At 38.2% G+C, this 20,415-nt stretch overlaps 3 protein-coding genes across 10 annotated transcripts; 2 read left to right on the plus strand and 1 right to left on the minus strand.

The window, feature by feature from the left end:
• The first annotated feature begins 482 nt into the window (after positions 1 to 482).
• LOC115784438 (uncharacterized) lies at positions 483 to 20,144 on the plus strand. Its single transcript, XM_030735649.1, has 14 exons — positions 483 to 849; positions 13,794 to 13,844; positions 13,930 to 14,124; positions 14,556 to 14,794; positions 14,973 to 15,085; positions 15,704 to 15,846; positions 15,988 to 16,056; positions 16,984 to 17,181; positions 17,385 to 17,477; positions 17,575 to 17,822; positions 18,033 to 18,161; positions 18,829 to 18,969; positions 19,295 to 19,406; positions 19,518 to 20,144. Coding segments are annotated over exons 1-14 (1,950 nt in total). The 5' UTR covers positions 483 to 848; the 3' UTR covers positions 19,736 to 20,144.
• On the plus strand, positions 856 to 7,791 carry LOC115784225 (uncharacterized). Of its 6 annotated transcripts, none has more exons than XM_030735368.1 (13): positions 856 to 1,648; positions 2,768 to 2,985; positions 3,176 to 3,389; positions 3,564 to 3,639; positions 3,969 to 4,252; positions 4,366 to 4,422; positions 4,517 to 4,593; positions 4,746 to 4,814; positions 5,260 to 5,465; positions 5,790 to 5,892; positions 6,009 to 6,171; positions 6,373 to 6,476; positions 7,665 to 7,791. In XM_030735368.1, exons 4-13 carry the CDS (start codon positions 3,621 to 3,623, stop codon positions 7,741 to 7,743), a joined length of 1,161 nt encoding a protein of 386 aa, XP_030591228.1. In that variant the 5' UTR covers positions 856 to 1,648; positions 2,768 to 2,985; positions 3,176 to 3,389; positions 3,564 to 3,620; the 3' UTR covers positions 7,744 to 7,791. The 6 variants fall into 6 exon arrangements, with proteins under 6 accessions (XP_030591228.1, XP_030591233.1, XP_030591230.1 ...); XM_030735373.1 differs by having other exon boundaries at positions 5,347 to 5,465; XM_030735370.1 differs by having other exon boundaries at positions 2,821 to 2,985.
• On the minus strand, positions 8,647 to 13,080 carry LOC115784224 (uncharacterized). 3 transcript variants are annotated; one of them, XM_030735366.1, is made up of 7 exons: positions 12,901 to 13,080; positions 11,261 to 11,925; positions 11,134 to 11,185; positions 10,277 to 10,368; positions 10,046 to 10,156; positions 9,438 to 9,640; positions 8,647 to 8,958 (listed from the first exon to the last, which is right to left on the minus strand). In XM_030735366.1, the coding sequence occupies exons 1-7, from the start codon at positions 13,036 to 13,038 to the stop codon at positions 8,921 to 8,923; spliced, it is 1,299 nt and encodes a 432-aa protein (XP_030591226.1). In that variant the 5' UTR covers positions 13,039 to 13,080; the 3' UTR covers positions 8,647 to 8,920. The 3 variants fall into 3 exon arrangements, with proteins under 3 accessions (XP_030591226.1, XP_030591225.1, XP_030591227.1); XM_030735365.1 differs by having other exon boundaries at positions 9,364 to 9,640; XM_030735367.1 differs by having other exon boundaries at positions 9,364 to 9,640; positions 12,116 to 13,080.
• Positions 20,145 to 20,415: the final 271 nt, after the last annotated feature.

Here is a 20,415-nt window from a genome sequence, read left to right on the forward strand (position 1 = left end):
TACCAAAACCTCAGTAGCACAGCTAGTATGGAGGACCGAAACTGACATAATTAGAAATAAAAGCAGAAATATATATATAGTGTCTATATTTTGTTTTTCCTTTTCCTTATACACGAGTTTTCATCAAGAAATGTATAAATTTTCTTTTTCCTTTTTCTTACGCATGCGTTTTCATCAAGAAATGTATATATTTTCTTTTTCCTTTTCCTTACACATGCGTTTTCATCAAGAAATGTATATATTTTCTTTTTCCTTTTCCTTACGCATGCGTTTTCATCAAGAAATGTAAATATATAGTGTTTTTCCATTTCCTTGTACATGCGTTTTCATCAAGAAATGTATATATTTTCTTTTTCCTTTTCCTTACGCATGCGTTTTCATCAAGAAATGTATATATTTTCTTTTTCCTTTTCCTTACGCATGCGTTTTCATCAAATATAAATGTTTTGTTTTGCCTTTTCCTCCTGCTCGTTTTCCTTTACCGTATGCATTTCTGCCTCATTATGCAAATGAGGAGGGCTGCCTTCTTGCTCCAGCTCCTCTGCTATTGGTCAACAAACAAGAAGGAGCAGGATCCATGTGCAGATCGATTGTGCATGCCTGGGTCTTTGACTTCTGTTTTAACAACCAACGTATTGTAATGGAGGGAGCGGAAAGACGGTCTGTGTCGGACTTGTTAAGGGAAGCTGCAAATAGATTGGATGAGTTGGAACGCGTTAAGTTTTCAGCTAGGTAGAGTTTTGTAATTTTGTCGAAGAACAGAGTTTATTCATATTGTCATCTTATTAGCATCTGCCAGTTCAACTCCACAAGCACAAGGCCCCACCATAACGCCAAGGATCAACACAAGTAAGTGTTTTTTTTTCCTCCTTGTCTTTGTTTTACATGCAGAATAGTTGTTATTGTTTTAATGTTTGTAAGTCAACAGCCAACGTGTGTGTTTTATAGTGTTTTTATAAGTTTTAATGCTTAAGTTGGGGATTTTACTTAGCTTACGCTCACCAATTGGCATACAATGATGAAACGTCCCCGATTTCATCGTTTGGGTTGCTTTGCTGAAGATGAGGACTCAAATAAAATATAAATGAAACTTTTCTTTAAAAAAGGCAAGATGAGTCGAGAGTACAACGGCTCCTGGTTGTATTTCAGAAATCTGGTTACCTATGGAGTAAGATAACTGTCAAAAAGGTGTGTGCACAGTTCTAATATTCGTATTCGTAATTGAGAAACTGTGTGGATTAGGATTAGTCTTGTGAATACAACTCTGATTTCTTTGACTATGAACTTCTCCCTTCTGTGTGGACACGAATTCAAGTTTGTGGGTATGAGTAGAAAAGTGTGAGTCTGTGAAACTGTGCTGATTAGGATTGTTTTTCTGTGAGTACGAATCCAAAAGCTGCGAGTGCGTGCAAAGTCTTGTGAATACAACTCTAATTTCTGTGACTACGAACACCTCCCTTCTGTGTGGACACGAATTCAAGTTTGTGGGTACCAGTAGAAAAGTGTTGAAATGACGTCACAGGGCGGAGTAATCGATCCGCCATGGCGGAGTAGTCGATCCGCCATTATAACACAGCATGCGCCAAATTCAAAGATGGCTGAGGACAGTGGACCGCTTGGAGCTACCAGCTCAGGTGACGTGTCACAGGTAAGCTAAATAACGTGTGTATCCAGTATTTATATAGATATATTAAGAGAAAATGTTCTAGTTAAAGTAATATACAGTTTTTGGACTTACTGCAGACTATAGTTTGTAAGCTAACAACATGCCGGTGAGCTAAGTTAGTGCTAGCATTACTAGCATTAGAAGTTGGCTCGTGCTAAATAGCACTGACCTGCAAATGATAAAATATTTATTTTGAGACAGTGTTGATTAAAATGCAACTTTTATGGTTTTATCATTTGCATTATTTAGTGTATAAATAAATCTGATCATGCTAATCCTCCTCTCGGTCGTGCACGTTTTTTGTTTGTTTTTTAATGAAGCTGATGAGAAATCAATCCTCGTACCGGTGGATAACATTATTTATAATATCTGGGTTATATGTAGGTTTTAATGTGTATATTTATGTAGTCTTTTCTGTCATAATCGACATTAGGGATTGCGGGGAGCATTTGTGTCGCGATGACGTGGGCTGGGACACCAGTGCGTGGAAGGCAGAACTTCCATTCGTCCCTTTTAAAAAGTTACAGTTCATTTATTTAACCATCACCATTACTGTGAAGCTGTCCAATTACGGTATAAATAACCCATAAGACAAATATCTTGGATATTTACTCCTTGAACCTCTTCTCCTCTGTCGTCCTCTGATCGGTCAGCGGAGCACCGTTGCTAGGGACGGCGGTGTCCCTAGCAACGGTGTGTTACACCTCTGTTTACGTAAATAACAGACGCGAGAATGCAGCGATTGACAACATTCAACATGTAATCGTTTTATCTTGCAAATTAATGATTGGCTAAGTTGTTAAAAATGCAACGTTTTGCAAAAAAGTATTTTGAATCTCTGCCCAGCCCAACGTTATATTACGTGGAATTGATGGAGTACTACATGATGATTTTTCCGAGCCAATAATCATTATTTGTATGCACCCATTTGCTTGAGGTCAGGTATACACAATTGCTTTCTGCTGTACCAGACTTGCTTGCTGTTAGGCATAGATGACCCCAAGCTTGGACTTTAAGAAGAAGTTAGGCATTCTATAAAATAGTGAATAATAACCATGTCTGTGGCCTTTGCTATTCAATATTGTCTTTTTTCACACTCAGGTCCAATTAAGAGAGATCATAAACACAGCACAAAACCTTGTTTTGATGTTAAGTTACAGCGTACCACCGAATGTAAGGCCAGTCAGACAGGGCAACACAGGAGAAGCTGCTGTTGGTCAGGCAGTGCAGTCAGTGACCACAGTGAGGCCTCAGCAGGCACTGCAACAACGAGCTCAACTCAGTGGCCCTGGACTCTCAGTGAAACAAGAAATGGCTCGGTAGGATACACAGATCATTGCTCTTAGAATATTTTCTGAAGCTTCAGACCATCACCATGTAAAATATTGTGTAAAACAAATTTTAGAAAACATAATCCTTGAGAATGTAGATGTCTTCTGAGTTAGGTTTTTTTTTTTTTTGCTGATGGAATATAAAAGATAACAATTCTAGTCTATGCCATCTTTTTAGGTCTTTTCCAGGATTTTTTAAAAAAGAGGCAAGAGGAAAAAGGCGCTTTGCACCATATAGGACAAACGAATTTGGGAAGAGTTTCTTGGTGAATTTCTTTCTTCTTGAAAAACAATATGAAAAAACACCAAAAGGAGAGGAGGAACTGCCACTCATGCTTGCTGGCCTTGGAAAACGTTCTCTAACCATATTTGAAAACATGACACATTCAGAGGTATGCTACACTTCATTTACTGCCTTGTGTCAAGTCATGTCTAAAGTGAAAAACATCCATCTTAAATTTTATCTTCATGCATGATTTAGTTAATGTATGCATGATGACATAGACAGCAGTTCATAAATATAAGTCATTGCACTAAAGCTTTTAACCTTACTTTTGTCTGTTAAGATTTCAGATTTGCTTGTGAATGTATATCCATGACTGGCAAACATCTGTGGTGGCTGGATGCTGCACAAATCCACAGGTATGTAGGTGTATACATTGGATTAATGTAACTACTCTATAGGAGTAGTTTGTATATTCAGGTTTGTTTAGTGCAGGGATTCTCAAATCCAGGCCTCGTGGCCCGGTGTCCTGCAGATTTTAGATGTGTCCCTGAGCCAACACACCTGAATCAAACATAGAAGTCATTAGCAGGACTCTGGAGAACTTGAGTGCATACTGAGGAGGTAATTCAGACATTTCATTCAGGTGTGTTGGATCAGAGACACATCTAAAACCTGCAGGACACCGGGCCACGAGGCCTGGATTTGAGAACCACTGGTTTAGTGTCAGTAACCTTTTCAATTTTAGGTGGAAGTGGGCGGCGGAACTTGGTTGTTATCCCTCCAGATCTACATGGATACACTGGCCAGCAGTTAAAAGTGGTGACTAGCAGTGGAAAATACACATTGTACATTTGTCCTTTACAAGAAGAACTTGATACAATTCCACTACCACCCGAAGCAAAGGAGTTTGAGAAAATGCCCAAAGCCCAGTGTACAACTTGCAAGAAAATGGTGCCACTTCAGATTCTTCCAGTGCACATCAAGGAATGCAAGACAGAACTTGTAGATTTGAGTTGTTCTGCTGAAGAGGTATGTCAAAGCTTAGTCTTTTTGGCTTTATTTTACAGCCATTTATCTTGGAAAAAGAAATGTCTTTCTGTATTGTGCTCTGAACACTTGCATATTATTGTTTTCTCCCCCAGGAAAGTTGCAAAGAACATGATGAATTTAGAGATTCCACTTGCAACCAGTCAGACCAGGTAAAATTGTTTGTGCCTTTTTGGTAGATTTAGATCTTAATCTCAGGAATAATTAAAGTTTTTATTTATATGCTCCCTGAATTCTGTTTTTTAGACATCAGAGTGTCCTGTGTGCAACAATGCATTTCACGTTGACATAATTGAAGTCCATGCAGCCACATGTGGATTAAGGTAATATTAATGATTTCACTGACTGTAGCCTTTTAAATGTGTACCTCATTCATTTGACAAATTACATATGAGGAAATTGCCTTGCAAAATGTTATATGTATGCGAGTGTTTATGTCAAGATATTTTGAATAGCCTATTTCTTTTGTGTGCAGACCTTCAGATAATGACTGTCACGAGTCAAGTGGATCAGGAGCAGTCGGTCAAATCAGTACATTTCAAAGGTAATATTGTACATTAAGTGGTTATGATGGCAAATTATGTTATCAGGATAATATACACTTCAAAGAGATACAGCGGTATCGTTTATCTTTTTGCTGTTGAAAAGCTTTGTCATGTATTGGAGTGTGATCACAGACAAATTTATTAATCCAAAAACATGGTATGTTTGTGACACATTTTGCTCTTATGTTGACTTATTTGAGGCCTGTTCTCACCCCTTAGAATCTCACCAGTATAGCAGTTATGGCAATTGTTGTGCCATGCCACACACTTACAAAGACCCAGAATAATAACACCTATAAAATTATACAGGCAGTAAAACCATATCTAATTTGTGTTTTTATTCAAATGCTTAATGCTTAACAAGGAATAAATAAGTAAAAAACACGTTCAGGAAGTACATGCTGGTGTCTTATGTTATTTTTTATCTTTTGTTTATAATTCCAGTACAGAGGAAATCTTGGATTGGATCACTCATCAAGTTAATGAAACGAACACATTTTCTATCTGTGTTTCTCGATCTGACCTCTTCAGCAGAGGCATGCAACAGTGGCAACGGCAGAAAAAGACATCACCTAAATCTAGACTTAAGGTCACATTCTTCGGTGAGGCAGGCATTGATACTGGTGCCCTTAGCAGAGAATTTCTCACAGGTACAAATGCTTGTCTATATTTAATTTCACGATAAGAGAACAAATGTGGTCATTAAATTCTTACAAGGCCATGTGCAGGATAAACGATAATTCCCTACCTTTGTGTTCTTGGTTATCTGCATACTGGATATAATTCCAAGAATTTTGTTTTGACTGATGCGTAGATAATTCATCTCAATCCTGTTTGTCCATATTTGTCAAATCAGACCCAGTTGACGCATTGTCAACAGGGGGCCTTTGGCGGTGTAGTGTGTTTAAATGGTAATTGTTAAAAAGAGAGACAAACGAGACCTTTCATATTTTCTGTATTTTTCTGTTTTGCAGAAATGCTGGCAGAGGTCGAAAACAGACTCTTTGTTGGAGGGTCAGATAAGAAAGGGAAGAATCCTGTTTATTGTCTCAACAGTTTGGACTCAAACTTCTTCAGGTGCATAGTGAAATCCCTCTTCTGTATTTTCTTTTAGCATAATTCCTACACTACTTAAAGCTCTTTTATATCATTGTAAATATTGCAGTTTATATGCAATGTTTTGTTTTGGTTAGGAGTGTGGGAGAGATCATGGCAGCTAGCCTTGCACAAGGTGGACCTTGCCCCAACTTCTTGCGCGACTGGTGCTTCAGATATCTCTGCTCTGGTGATTCTGACAGTATACAAGTGTCTGCCAGTGATGTAACAGATTTTGAACTATCACAGCTTATTGAGAGGGTAAATAAAATTTTATCAAAGTCTGTAATTGCATTAATCTTATTATGATATGACTTGCACAATTACTCTTTGGGTTTGTTGCCTGTAGAGCAGTGGCTTCCAGGACAGGGGGGGGGCTAAGGAGTAGGATTGGGAACCACTGTTGCAGAAAATGGTGATGCAATGCAACTTCATTTCACTTGACATCCACTTTGTTTTCAGATAAACAGCACAGATGATGACAAGATCAGTGACCTGGTTGACGATATTGTGACCTGTGGCTACACTGGAATCCTGTCTATGGAAAGAAGAGATGCCATGATAAGGTATTTTGGTAACGTTGTAGGTTTTCATTAGGGCAAGCACGTATTCTACAAGAATTTGTGACTTGAATTACCATGCATTCAGAAAGTATTCACAGCGCTTCACTTTTCCACATTTTATGTTATGGCCTTTTTCCAAATTGTGTTAATCTCTTTTCTCAAATTCAACACAAAAATAAGTCATTATGACAATGTGTAAACATTTTGAGTTTTTCACAATAGAAAACCAAGAAATCCCATTAATGTAAGTATTCACAGCCTTTGCCAGCTCAAAATTGAGCTGTTTCCATCATCTTTGAGATGTTTTTACAACTTAGCGGTCAAGGTCTCAAATGTGAATGTTCTGCAGTGGCTAAGCCAGAGTCCAGACTCTGAACATTTATGGAGAGATCTGAAAATGGCTGCACAGACATCTACCATCCAACCTGATGGAGCTGGAGAAGAACTGCAGAGAAGAATAAACCAAACTGCCTAAAGACAGGAGAGCTAAACAGGTGGTATCAGATTCAGAAAGACTTGAGGCTGGAGTTGCTGCCAAAGGTGGATCAACAAAGCATGAAGCAAAAGCTGCGAATACTTATGTAAATATGATTTCTTGCTTTGTCTTATTTATAAATTAGCTAAAATGTCTAAAATGTTTTTTCAGCATTGACATAACAGGGTATTTGTAGAATGTGTAGAGAAAATTACTTTAATATAACTTGGAAACATAAAATGTGGAAAAAAGGGAGTGCTGTGAATACTTTCTGGATGTACTTTAGGCTACTTGTTTGATCTAAAACATGGATGTAACATGTAATCCATTGGTTTAATGCAAAACTGGGTTGTTAAACTTCTTTATATGTAGCAGTTTCGTTCCCCCCCCCCCCCCCCCCCCCCCCCCCCCCCCCCCCCCCCCCCCCCCCCCCCCCCCCCCCCCCCCCCCCCCCCCCCCCCCCCCCCCCCCCCCCCCCCCCCCCCCCCCCCCCCCCCCCCCCCCCCCCCCCCCCCCCCCCCCCTGTACATGTAACAGGTTTACCATTAATGTTTAGTCTCCTGATTAACCCCCCCCCCCCCCCCCCCCCCCATTAGAACTGTTGTACTGATGATGAGGTATATTCTTAGTTTTAGACTGCTTTTAATTGTCAAAGAATATTTTATGCAACAATTACAATGTCAAATGCACTGAAATGCACTTCCTCCTTCTTAAAGGTGGATGCTACCTTTCTCCTGGAGAGGAGCCGCCCTGTCTTTAGTGAGACTGGTTCTGCCAAGCACCAGAAAGAAGTGAAGATTATGAACTTTCTCCAGGACTACCTCCAAGAAATTGAGGATTCTGGTATGTTTTAGCAATAAAGGGTAATTAGGAGGTTATGCAGTGTAAATGGTTAATTTCTTCAACCTATACAACCCTTGAAATCTAAGCATTTCTGGAAACTTGACACTGATATTTAAAATTAATTAAATGTCATATTGTGACAAGGATAACAGTTTCATAAAACTAGGCATGAACTGTTTACACATGGATGACTTGCATAGTTTTAATGACAATAACAGCAGGTGTCTGAACAATTGCCTCAACTAATCATCTTAGTCACAGCGAATGCTGCTTTTATTCATATCTTTGTGTACTCTATACTTTGATTTATCCACTGTTTGTCAAAGTTCAATACCATTTGTGTATATTGTGTTTTTATAAGTGATTTTATCAATTTTGATAACTAAAATGAATTACTTTCAATTCAGACTAACATTGTGTTAATCTCCTTATTAAGAAAAAGAGGACCCCAGCAACAACAGCATCACTCCAGAAGGTTTGACCGTAGGACGCATCATGCAGTGGATGACTGGACAACGGCACAAGCCTGTTCTGCCAAGTGAAAAAAGGACTTTGTGATAACTATGGAATTCCACCATGACTGTGACACACAACACACTGTTTGTTTTCCAACTGTAAGCGCCTGCAGCCGAACAGTCACATTCCCCTCAGCTCACCTGAAAACATACAGTGAATTCAAAAACATCCTGACTCAAGCCATATGCCTCGGGCAAACTTTTGACAGGGTGTAACCACTCAGTCTAATGTAAGACAACCAAGTTACTGTGACATTTCAAATTGTTTTATTCTTTTTTAATTTTCAGGAGACAACTTGCTGTTTTCAAATTTATAAGTGTTATAAAGCAGTATTTCTCTTATAATGGTTCCTGCCAAAGTTGTTTAAAAAAAATTAAAAAAACCAACCAACAAGACTGCCTGCAAATGTTTTACAAGGTCTTACATCTCAGTCATTTCTTGTGTTGCCGTTAGATTTTCAATACACTGAATCATTGTTATGTAAATGTCTCGGCCAAATGATTCTGATGATGCCAACGGATTTATCATGGCCTGTACAGTTTCCATAATATATGGATCCAGAGGACAGTCAATTTCCTGGACTTGAACGCCATATGGTTCCTCTTGCACAGCATCAAACATTTCCCAGTCTGTTCCAAATAGCTCCGTGTTCTGAAAAGAAAAAAAACAATATTTAATATTTTGTATGAAATGCCTCTTAGCTCAATAGAATAACTGCTAATGTCATGTTTTAGGGTGTTTAGCACAATAATATATGGTAAAGTGAGCGGTGCTAGGTAGATATCACAATTCAGCCAAAATATTATTGGGCAATTATCTTGGAAGCTAATTTAGAAATATTTAAAAAAAAAAAAACATATAAAACCACACACTGACCTACACAGGCACAGTGCAGTGGCAAAGGAAAACAATTAACCAGAGAGGAAAAAGCCTATAATGTTTAAGTCATCTAAACATGAAGTACAGCCTTTATAAATTTTGCTTTGCTGACTTGTTCTATTTGTTAACTGCACTGTGCCTTTGTACACAACGCTTCATGTCTGAGCTTCAACTAACCTGCAAATCTTCATTTGGGTCACAAGGGTTCTTCATGTGACCCAAAACCCAGAGCTGGTTTGGGGAGAGTCCACCTTCTGTCCTTAGGGGATGGTTGTCCCAGCCTTCTGTGAAGCTATGCAGGGCCGCTGCCAGACGTGGAAGGAAAACATAGTGGGCACAAAACAGATGAACAGAATCTGCCAAGTCCAACAGGCCATCTTCCTCAAGACTGTGAAGAACTTCATAGAAAAGGTGTGTCACACAGGTCCAGACATCTCGCCACAGCCGTTCAATTCTACGTGAGAAAGAGGACTTATTTAGCTGAACACTGATCACTTCAATTGTCTGACTAAAACTTTCCAAAAATAACTTCCCATTTTACTACTGATATACTGTAAATTATCCATCCATCCTCTTCCGCTTATCCTGTTCAGGGTCGCGGGCAGGGCACACCCTGTACAGGTCACCAGCCGGTCGCAGGGCCAACACAGAGAGACAAACAACCTTTCACATTCACACCTATGGACAATTTAGAGTAGCAGATTGACCTAACCCCAGTAAGTGCATGTCTTTGGACTGTGGGAGGAAACCCACGCAGACACGGGGAGAACATGCAAACTGCACACAGAAAGAGAGAGGCCTGGGCCAAAGTGGAATCGAACCCAGCCCTTCTTGAAATTATGTGAAATATTATTGTAACCTTTGATTATGTACACTCCTCCCAGCTATGAAGCTCCCTCTTCCAGTGCCTTTAACAGTGAACATGGTTTCAGCAATTAAGACATTCTCAACGCCTTCATCGCCTCTGACCCTTGAAAATACATGGGAGAAATGTTCAGTCATAATCATCACAACAAAATATTCCATCGAACATCACTGAAATGAGTAGTTAGGGCATAGAAACAATAGTCACGGTTTAATTGTTGTTTACCTGGAAGGCCAGCCATAGTTTTCTACTGCCTTCAAAAATAATGAATGAGCAGTGCTTGAGCGGTTATTTGTTGCTGGTTGCAGAAAAAAAATCTGTATAGAAAGACAACCAGCATTTGAATCTGCAGAATCTCCATTGCTCTCCAAAGGAAAATTCAAAAGACAGAGCAAAAGCAATGAGAACAGGAAAAGATAAAAGTCAGGAACCACAAGCATATGTATAAGATTAAAAAAAAAAGTAAATGAAATAAGCTTTCTGACACAAGGATCTGCATCTGTCCCTAAATGTCTTGATTAGCATATGTATTTTTGGGTAAAGGGTTTCTACCATTGTAGAAATCAATTAGAATTAACAAAATGTTTTGCAAAGTTCTGAATATGTTTTAAAATGTTGATTCCCTGCTCCTCTCCTCCTGTATCTCCTCCCACCAGCTTTTGTCATCCTCCTGCTACTCTAACCTCCCCTTCTTGCCATTATCTTCTTCTCACCTCCTTTTTACCCTCACATTTTCTCTCCATATGATTGGCCAAATTAATACAAAACCTTTTGTGTTTTTAGGAGTTTTGAAGTCATTCTGATTGCAACCCATTTTCCTTTTCTGTGATTTTTAGGAGGATATTCAGAAAACTGCTCTAGAAGACCAGTGAGCAGAGGTGACATTGCTCCTTATCATTGCCATCTGACATCTACGTGAAGCGATGGAGTAAAATATGATAAATTTTATGAAAGGTTTTGAAAATGTATAGATAATGTGTGTGGACACGTGAACTGCATTGGTAACACCAATAGAGCCCTGTAATAAATAAGATAATACAATAAAAAATAAATAAAAAAATAGGTTTTTCACCCTTTATTACAGTTCTCTTTCTCGAGTAGCCATCTATTCCACCAAATATGATGATGTTGTACCTTGGAAATAAAAGACAAAAGGGCAATGAGTAGTCACTCCCAAGAAATAGACAAATATGTAAATAAATGTCTTACCGTATCAGCTTGTGGTTTGTGTCTACGTGTACTAATGACAAAGGCCCCTGCACAAAGTAGGTCCTCCTCACTATGCACCCCAGGTGTGTCATCCTTTCCAAAACTCCTGGAGCATCAACTCTGTGCATGGACTCCTTGATACGATCCCACTGAACTCTATGCCCATCAGCTTGCAGACAACCTTTCACCATTCTGTATCCTGCATTTGGGATCCTGCTTTTTATTGACCGTACAGCGTCATCCAGTTCACTATCAGATAAGTTGCTGTATGTAAATCTTGTGGACAATCCAAGTTCACGCATACGCTGGAAGATTGTGCTTTGGCTGACACCCAACAGATTTGCTATGCAAGACAGCGGTAAGGGGACGTTGATGAGCTGGGACAGAAGTTCCTCAGAAAAAAGGAACTTTGGTCTGCCTTGTCCTCCAACTCTAACAAAAGCACACAGGCTCTCTTGGGAAACAGCTGCATCGATCTTACTTTGCAGGGATAAAAGACACTCTACAATTTCAGTTGGAATGTTTAAAGTATTAGAGGCAGCTGTCAGAATAAATGCTTCTTGATTTACCACATACTGGAAGTAGTCCAAATTCAAGTGTGGTTGGCTTAACACATCTGTAATCCTTGATTTCAAACGTTCCAATAATTGAGTAGCCACTGGTCCCTGTAAACAACAAAATTAAGTTTTAATGCATTAGACACCACTGCTAACTTAGTCGCTAAACAACATGTAGTACTCCATCAATTCCACGTAATATAACGTTGGGCTGGGCAGAGATTCAAAATACTTTTTTGCAAAACGTTGCATTTTTAACAACTTAGCCAATCATTAATTTGCAAGATAAAACAATTACATGTTGAATGTTGTCAATCGCTGCATTCTCGCGTCTGTTATTTACGTAAACAGAGGTGTAACACACCGTTGCTAGGGACACCGCCGTCCCTAGCAACGGTGCTCCGCTGACCGATCAGAGGACGACAGAGGAGAAGAGGTTCAAGGAGTAAATATCCAAGATATTTGTCTTATGGGTTATTTATACCGTAATTGGACAGCTTCACAGTAATGGTGATGGTTAAATAAATGAACTGTAACTTTTTAAAAGGGACGAATGGAAGTTCTGCCTTCCACGCACTGGTGTCCCAGCCCACGTCATCGCGACACAAATGCTCCCCGCAATCCCTAATGTCGATTATGACAGAAAAGACTACATAAATATACACATTAAAACCTACATATAACCCAGATATTATAAATAATGTTATCCACCGGTACGAGGATTGATTTCTCATCAGCTTCATTAAAAAACAAACAAAAAACGTGCACGACCGAGAGGAGGATTAGCATGATCAGATTTATTTATACACTAAATAATGCAAATGATAAAACCATAAAAGTTGCATTTTAATCAACACTGTCTCAAAATAAATATTTTATCATTTGCAGGTCAGTGCTATTTAGCACGAGCCAACTTCTAATGCTAGTAATGCTAGCACTAACTTAGCTCACCGGCATGTTGTTAGCTTACAAACTATAGTCTGCAGTAAGTCTGTAAGTCCAAAAACTGTATATTACTTTAACTAGAACATTTTCTCTTAATATATCTATATAAATACTGGATACACACGTTATTTAGCTTACCTGTGACACGTCACCTGAGCTGGTAGCTCCAAGCGGTCCACTGTCCTCAGCCATCTTTGAATTTGGCGCATGCTGTGTTATAATGGCGGATCGACTACTCCGCCATGGCGGATCGATTACTCCGCCCTGTGACGTCATTTCAACACTTTTCTACTGGTACCCACAAACTTGAATTCGTGTCCACACAGAAGGGAGGTGTTCGTAGTCACAGAAATAAGAGTTGTATTCACAAGACTTTGCACGCACTCGCAGCTTTTGGATTCGTACTCACAGAAAAACAATCCTAATCCGCACAGTTTCACAGACTCACACTTTTCTACTCATACCCACAAACTTGAATTCGTGTCCACACAGAAGGGAGAAGTTCATAGTCAAAGAAATCAGAGTTGTATTCACAAGACTAATCCTAATCCACACAGTTTCTCAATTACGAATACGAATATTAGAACTGTGCACACACCTTTTTGACAGTTATCTTACTCCATAGTTACCTTAATGAAACAGTTACAGCCACTGCTATAATGCAGTCCTGTGTGATGGACTTGAAATGTTCAGTCTGAACTGATAATGGTCTCATTTAAATTGTACTATGACCGACCAAACAAGCAAACAAGAAAAAAAAAAGATTTCAGGCAACAACTTTAAATGAGCTTTAACACTTGCAAGGTGAATGTAGCCTTGTATATAAGTATAATTTGTGCATTTGTAGCTTTGACAAGATAAATCATTCACTGATGGTGAACAGAGATCTTATAATTCAGAATCTGATGCATTTTAACCCATGTCCATGTAATCTTTTATTGCAGGGTTGGGTAGCTTAAAGATACACATTCAAATACTTGTAAGAGTTTACACATTTCTACTCTTGTACATATATGTCAATATATTCACAGTGTCAACAACACCTGGAATGTCAAATGTTGCAGGACGACATCCTGTTGATGGTAAGCTAATATATATGCTGAAAATTATTTCTTGAGAAGACATGCAACTGTGGTGCTAGGTACATTTCACTATTTCCATCCCCAGTTGAGGTGTCAAGACTGTTTACAAGCAGATCAAGTAGAAGGCATCAAAGACGCAGCAATGCAACTGTCAGCCTCGCCACATATACACACATTTTTTGTTGCCTTGGGCGAAAAGATTCAACAGTTGTTCCGAGGCGACCAGAGAAGGAATGTCTCCAAAGGGCAGGACTAGGTGAGCGGCGCATATGTTTCCGAGGTATGTTATCTACGTTATTGTTGCTTGAACTATTTTGCTGCTCTAAGACAGTAGAAAAAATATTGTGTTTCCATAATGTAATGTTTATAGTGTAACAACGTCCTGGTTCTGTCTCTCCAAAAAGCAAGACTGTATGGTAACACATAGAATAATTTTTAGGAAAATTTAGGTGAAAACCTTCTGAAGCTCTTTCTGAATTATTTTGAAAATTTACTGCTTGTTGTCTGTTTTTTTTAGAGCAGCACAGTGTAGCTGTGCACTTCCACTGAAATGTGTTTTCTCTTTCTTAAGCCACGTATTTTAAAATTAAAACAGAGATAACATTTGTTCTTCTTGTTTTCAGTGGAATTCGAAGACTCCAGTGATAACAGAGTTTGGTGGTAAAGTGGTATTTCTTAATATTGTGTGTCTATTGTGTGTTTATTTTTCAGGTGACTTTCACAGCTGTGAGGAATTAACAGATTGTCTTTATCAAAACTTTCCAAAGTTGAGGACTGCAGGGGGCTATGAGTTGCTCAAAAGCTCTGGTAACACAAGGAGCCGCCAGCTCTCTGTTATACAGTGCCCAAATGAAGGGTACAGTGTGCAATATCTGAAGGAACCAAGCACTATGATTCACCACTCTATAATTTACATCCGCCCTCTACAGTGCCATCTCAGCTTGGAGCCGGTAAATATATCTGCTTTTAGCTAATCATTTGCTGTTATTTTCAACTGTGTTATATGTATGTAGAGAGAGAGAGATGTAGAGAGATGTAAGTGTGTATATGTAGATTTGTTTTACTTCTTAAAACTGCTGTTTGTGTGCGGCTTCAGTCTTTATATATTTTTTGTACTTTTACATGTAGGAAGAAACTGAGGGACCTTCTAACACATATTTTGGACCACTGACGCCATGTCTTCTTTGTGGAGAGGAATTTCCGTTTTCACAGATAAGGCAACACAATCAGTCTTGTTCAAGGTACTGATCCAAATCTAAAGTTCTCATCTGTACACCTGGTTTTCTTTATAAATGCAAATGGACAAAATCTATGTAGTGCTTTTCCAGACATACTACCCACTTAAAGAACTTAACACTTCAGTCACATAAACTCATTCACAATCACATTCATATACCAATATGCAGATCGGTAGGCTTTAGTCCTTCCAGTGAAGTGATAAATAATTAACAGCTGAATCAGAACTGATGTTATTTGGGAAGGTGATAAGTCAAACTTGTATTTACGTATGGATGGTTAGTTAACTTGTATAATGCAAAGTTACATTCCATGGATAGTGTATAACTTCCCTATCCACAATAAGTTGTGTCCACAACAAATCCATAGCTAATAATGTTTTTATAGATAGGTGGTGCACATAGTCTGAAGCCATCACATAAAACACATTGTTGAGAAAGACATAAAGACACAGATGGCGAGGTTTACCCCCAAAAGTATTAATAATAACTTCATTTGTATGTGCCAACATCTTGTTCCTGATTAATTTTTTTTTTTTTTTTTTTTGTCATATTGAAATGTTTGTATTTCTTGTTAAAAAGTACTTCAGTAATCTGAAATTGATTGTTAAATTGATTCTTAAGACGATCACAGGATGACAGGGAAAGACAGACTGAAAGTGAGAATGGAGAGGAATCTGTCCCTTCCACCAGTGGGGCAAGTCGCAGCTCTTCACGGCAACAAGTTGCAGATATAGTGGTGACACTGGAGACAGGTTCAGATCAGGGTTTGTAGAGTGATATCTGCAACCACCAGCAACAACATCTTATGTAGATTTGTCTGTCTGTCCATTGCCATTTCAAACAAACCCATTTCTGTTAAAAATATGTTTTGTAACTCATTTGTTATGCATGTGTTTTGTCTTTAGCTGGTCCTTCAACTGCTCTAAGCACACAGCAGCCTAATCCTCCAGATATTCAGAGGGACCTCGGACATGGTAAGTAGCATATACAGGTTAGACTTAGGACTCGAGTCTATTACTCAATAAACACGTTAGTACTCAGTTTAAATCCATGGCCACTAGGGTGCCATATAATGTTGGGCAGCTGCAGTAAATGGCTGGTTTCCAGTTATCTCAATTATGAGATCTGCATCTCGCTATTATAGGTTTCTCATTAGTTGACATCAAGATCTTGTAATTATGACACTTTTTCTCGTAATTACAAGGTTTTTGTTGTTTTGTTTTTTTTTTAACCTTGAATGCAATGCGCTTCTGTAGTTAGTAGTAAAGGTGAGACTTTTAAATAATTAGTTCTTGTTCACAGTTTTTTTTTTTTTTTTTTTTTTTTACATGCTGTAGGGGTTTGTCTTTAAGCGACTGTACGTTTACAAAAGCCTTATTTTACTTAAAATTATCTTTGAAAATACTGTCCCAATGAAAGATATTTAGGAAAAGGGCCCTAGGTGTATGAATAGTTCTTTTCAGGTTCCAAGATGGCGGCGCGCACAGACGCAGCGGCTCACGGGTCTTCCTTTCGGTGCTCTTTTTTGTACTTTTTGTATTTCATATTTGTTTGTTTTGGTGCTCCAATCTCATTGTACATCCTGTATAATGACAATAAAGGCATTCTATTCTATTCTATTCTATTCTATTCTATTCTATTTTTTCTGTGTGTCTGTGTTGTCAGAAAATGAATGGCAACCTGGCATGGTTGTATGTAGCATATGTTTTGCTCGTTGAACAGCAGATAGGCACCAGGTTTCAAGCTACCCTATATGGAAGAAGCAGATTTAGAAAATGATTGGTTGGAATGGATGGTTGTGTATAATTTTGATTTTTGGCTATTTTTTTTATGTATATAGAATCTGAAATTTAAATTCACTAATCAGTTTGTATGCCTTTTCTGGTCATGTTTCTTTCAAGCTTGGATTACAGAAGTAGTTCCAGCCAAAGCGTCTGAGCTGTACATTGAGTCAGTACATGAAGCAAACAAGGATAAAGAGAGTCTTTCATTTACCCTGAGTTTAAGAGATACCCTGAAGGAAAGGAACCGTGCCATTCTGAGATTCTACAAAAGGCCACGGGTGCAGTGGACTAACCCACTGCGATGTCATCTCATAGGTGAAATATTCATTTATTTTTAAAAATCCTGTCAACTCCTCCAACTGCCCTTGTAAACTCGACTGCTTTGTGTCCAAAAAGAAATTAGTCCAGTCTTGACTCTACAGCTGGATGGAGACATAATGTCTTGCAAGAGTTTGCTTTCATTTTTGGACCCACAATTGTCTTCTGTCTTCAAATTGTCTTGTCTTTTTTTTTTTTAGGTGATGCTGCCATTGGAGAGGGTGTTAATAGACATGTACTTTCAATAGTCATGTCAAACCTTCAGAATGGATTCTTGCTTGATGACGAAACTGGTATGGTTGTTAATTTTTTCATTTTCTTGAATTGGCGGGTATGGAGATTGTTCAGAAAAACCTGTTTATGTTAATATTATCAATTGTTGTTTGACAGAACTGAAGACATTGCTGTTTGAGGGTGAGCAGGACCATCTCACTCCCTCTACATCGAGGCTGCTCCTAGAAAGGGACTTTTTCGTGGTGGCGGGTCGAATTATCGGCCACAGCTTTCTGAATGGTGGTCCTTGTCTGGTTGGTCTCAGCCAAGGAATCATCCATGTGCTGTTTGGAGGGGAACCAGAAACAGCCACTGTAACTGAGTCAGATTGTGCTGACCAAGATGTCCGTGAGGTCATAAGAATGGTTTGTAAAATTTCAGTTTTACTTTGAAAATACAAGACCTACAACAAAAGTTTTTTTTTTCATGACAATTTTTGTAAATAGCATGAGATACAAACTCTTTTATTTGCACATTTTTAAAATTCTTCAGATGTACTTTGGGCTATATGTTTAGGTTTGCATATGTATCATGTGATGCCATACTGCTTTATTTCTCCTACAATAAATACTTAGTTACAGGGAACAAAGGATTTGTCAGAGGAGGAGACATCCGTGGTTCTCTCTTTGACGTTGCCATGGGATCTTCCTGGAGTTACAGTCAATAACAGACATTGGCTCCAAGAAAAAATACTCCTCCATGCTGTAAGTTATGGTACCTGCAGAAACAATATCTGATGAAAGGCCACAATCTGTTAAAGTGAACGTAGACTAGTATTGTTCTTAAGTCACTGCAATCATGACAGCCCTACCTGATATACCTACATCATAATGGTTTTAAGTGTGGAATGATAAGAAATTGTTTGACAGAAGGTTATTTTTTTGCAAGAGATTGTCCTTTTTAAAAAAAAAAAAAAAAAAAAATAGCAAAATTGATGGAAAATCTTTATGGTGCCTATAGAAATAGTCAACTCTATATTTTTCGAATCACACATTCAAAAAATGAACTCCACAATTATAAAAATCCACTCATTAAGCTTTATAATTTTTATAACACTGAAAACAAAGATTTTAAACAACAGTATTTTATTAGTTCAATTAAAAAAAAAAAAAAAAAGGTTATTTTATTTCAAGCATTCAGGATCTCATATGAAACACGCACCCCAGAGCTTGAGAACATGCTGAACTTATCTCTTGAACATTATGACCACAGGACCATACTGAGCTTTGTAAATGTAAAAAGTGCTGCAACTGGAATTACAAAATGAAAAAACTACTCTCGATTTCCAAAAGTCATTGTCTTTGTCACAACAAATTTATAAGATTTGTTTGCTTTATTTTTTCAAAGAAATTGTTTTTTTTTCATGTGTAGGTTTTGGATAGAACAGCACAACAGGTGAAACAAATCCGAAGAGGGCTGAAAGACACAGGTGTGTGGGAATTTTTCAGTTCCAGGCCTGATGCTGTGCCAGTACTTTTTCCAAGGGCCAGTGAGGCAGAGATAACCCCACAGGTAAGTTTACTTTGCAAAGATTAGAATCCAACACTGCATACAAATAACCATCTGTCCCATATGCCCGCATATCCATTAAGGTTAGTGGGTGGAGATGGTGCCTACATCCAGCGGTTGGGGGCAAGAGGTGGTGTACACTTGAGATGGCTTGTCAGCACATCCCAGTGCATGCCAACACTTACTCTTGTATTTCCTATGTGTGTTTTTCACTTTTGGACTGAAAGACAAACATCTGTACACATCAAAAGTTCTGCCTTAACACAGTTTTTCATTTTCTTCAGTTACCTACATTCCAAGTAATTTACAGTGAAATTTTTTTTTGTAGATGGTAATCGATAACATAAACTGGCCTAAAGATGAAGATATAGATGAAGACATACTCTCGTTGGATGATCACTGTCTGATCATGAGCTTCCTCCGAAGATTCATAGAAAATGGTAAGCAAAGATTATACATTTTTCAATACACTTTATATATGCTTTTGGAAAGTGAATTATGAACATGTAAATAATCTTGCTAACATAATACATTCATTTGTGTCATAAAAGGAACATCAGACATCCTCAAGAGTTTACTAACATTCTGGACTGGCTGGGGTGTGGTATGCTCCAATCTCGAGGTCGAAGTTATTGACTGCAGTCTCCCACAGTCGTCCACTTGCTTCCTGACTTTGAAGCTATCCAAAAACCACAAAAACTATGAAGACTTCCACCAAGACCTTATGGCAAGCATTTCTTCGGCCTATTCTGGTTTTGGTCAGATTTAAGCTGGGCCATTTAAACAACGAATGTTGTTGGTTATTGGTATTATTACTTTTAAATTGTTCTTATGGTTCAGTCTCTTGATAGATATGGATATTCTGGAATAATCCACTTGTTAATTATGTATTAGAATTTGACAGTACTCAGCGTTGTTGTTGTTCTGATCAACTATAAAAACAGTTCCATATTATTGTAGGACGTTTTCTGAAAACATTTGCTTAAAAAAAGAGATTAGACCAACAAAGTCATGAATAGACATAGCTTAATTACAAACGGTTAAATCTGATATTATCAACGAATTCTTAATGAAAGCTGAAATGGTTTCATAACAGTGATTTTATTACATATATACATATCTGTGCAAAACAGGTCAATGTTCACGTTTGGATACAAGATGCCTGACCTGATATATTGTATCTTCACAGCAAATATTGAATAAAAAAAAACAATTTGAACAGAAAAACTGTCATTTCTATTACAAAGATCTAAATGTCACAGTTGTTATGCCAAAAGAGGCACAGACACATGTTGATGAGAAGCAACTACCCTCACCAAAAAGGAATGTGTATACATTTCAAAAAAACAAACTTGCAACTACTCTCTATCAAGCAAATGTCTTTGGTAGCTGTAACCTAAATATTTCCAAATATTACAGTCAGTACATCAATTGTCTGTTGATAAACAT

The sequence above is a fragment of the Archocentrus centrarchus genome, chromosome 8 (genome assembly GCF_007364275.1).
Source record: "Archocentrus centrarchus isolate MPI-CPG fArcCen1 chromosome 8, fArcCen1, whole genome shotgun sequence".
NCBI lineage: Eukaryota > Metazoa > Chordata > Actinopteri > Cichliformes > Cichlidae > Archocentrus > Archocentrus centrarchus.

Coding starts and splice junctions, on each gene's coding strand:
- LOC115784438 (XM_030735649.1), top strand. Junction 17,478..17,574: donor CTTGCTTGATGACGAAACTG/GTATGGTTGTTA, acceptor GTTGTTTGACAG/AACTGAAGACATTGCTGTTT. Junction 18,162..18,828: donor AAAAAATACTCCTCCATGCT/GTAAGTTATGGT, acceptor TTTCATGTGTAG/GTTTTGGATAGAACAGCACA.
- LOC115784225 (XM_030735369.1), top strand. Junction 4,815..5,259: donor CAAATCAGTACATTTCAAAG/GTAATATTGTAC, acceptor TTATAATTCCAG/TACAGAGGAAATCTTGGATT. Junction 5,466..5,789: donor TAGCAGAGAATTTCTCACAG/GTACAAATGCTT, acceptor TCTGTTTTGCAG/AAATGCTGGCAGAGGTCGAA.
- LOC115784224 (XM_030735365.1), bottom strand. CDS start 13,038: ATGACGTCACAGGGCGGAGTAATCGATCCGCCATGGCGGAGTAGTCGA. Junction 10,157..10,276: donor AACTATGGCTGGCCTTCCAG/GTAAACAACAAT, acceptor TGTATTTTCAAG/GGTCAGAGGCGATGAAGGCG. Junction 8,959..9,363: donor ACCCAAATGAAGATTTGCAG/GTTAGTTGAAGC, acceptor TTTTCTTTTCAG/AACACGGAGCTATTTGGAAC.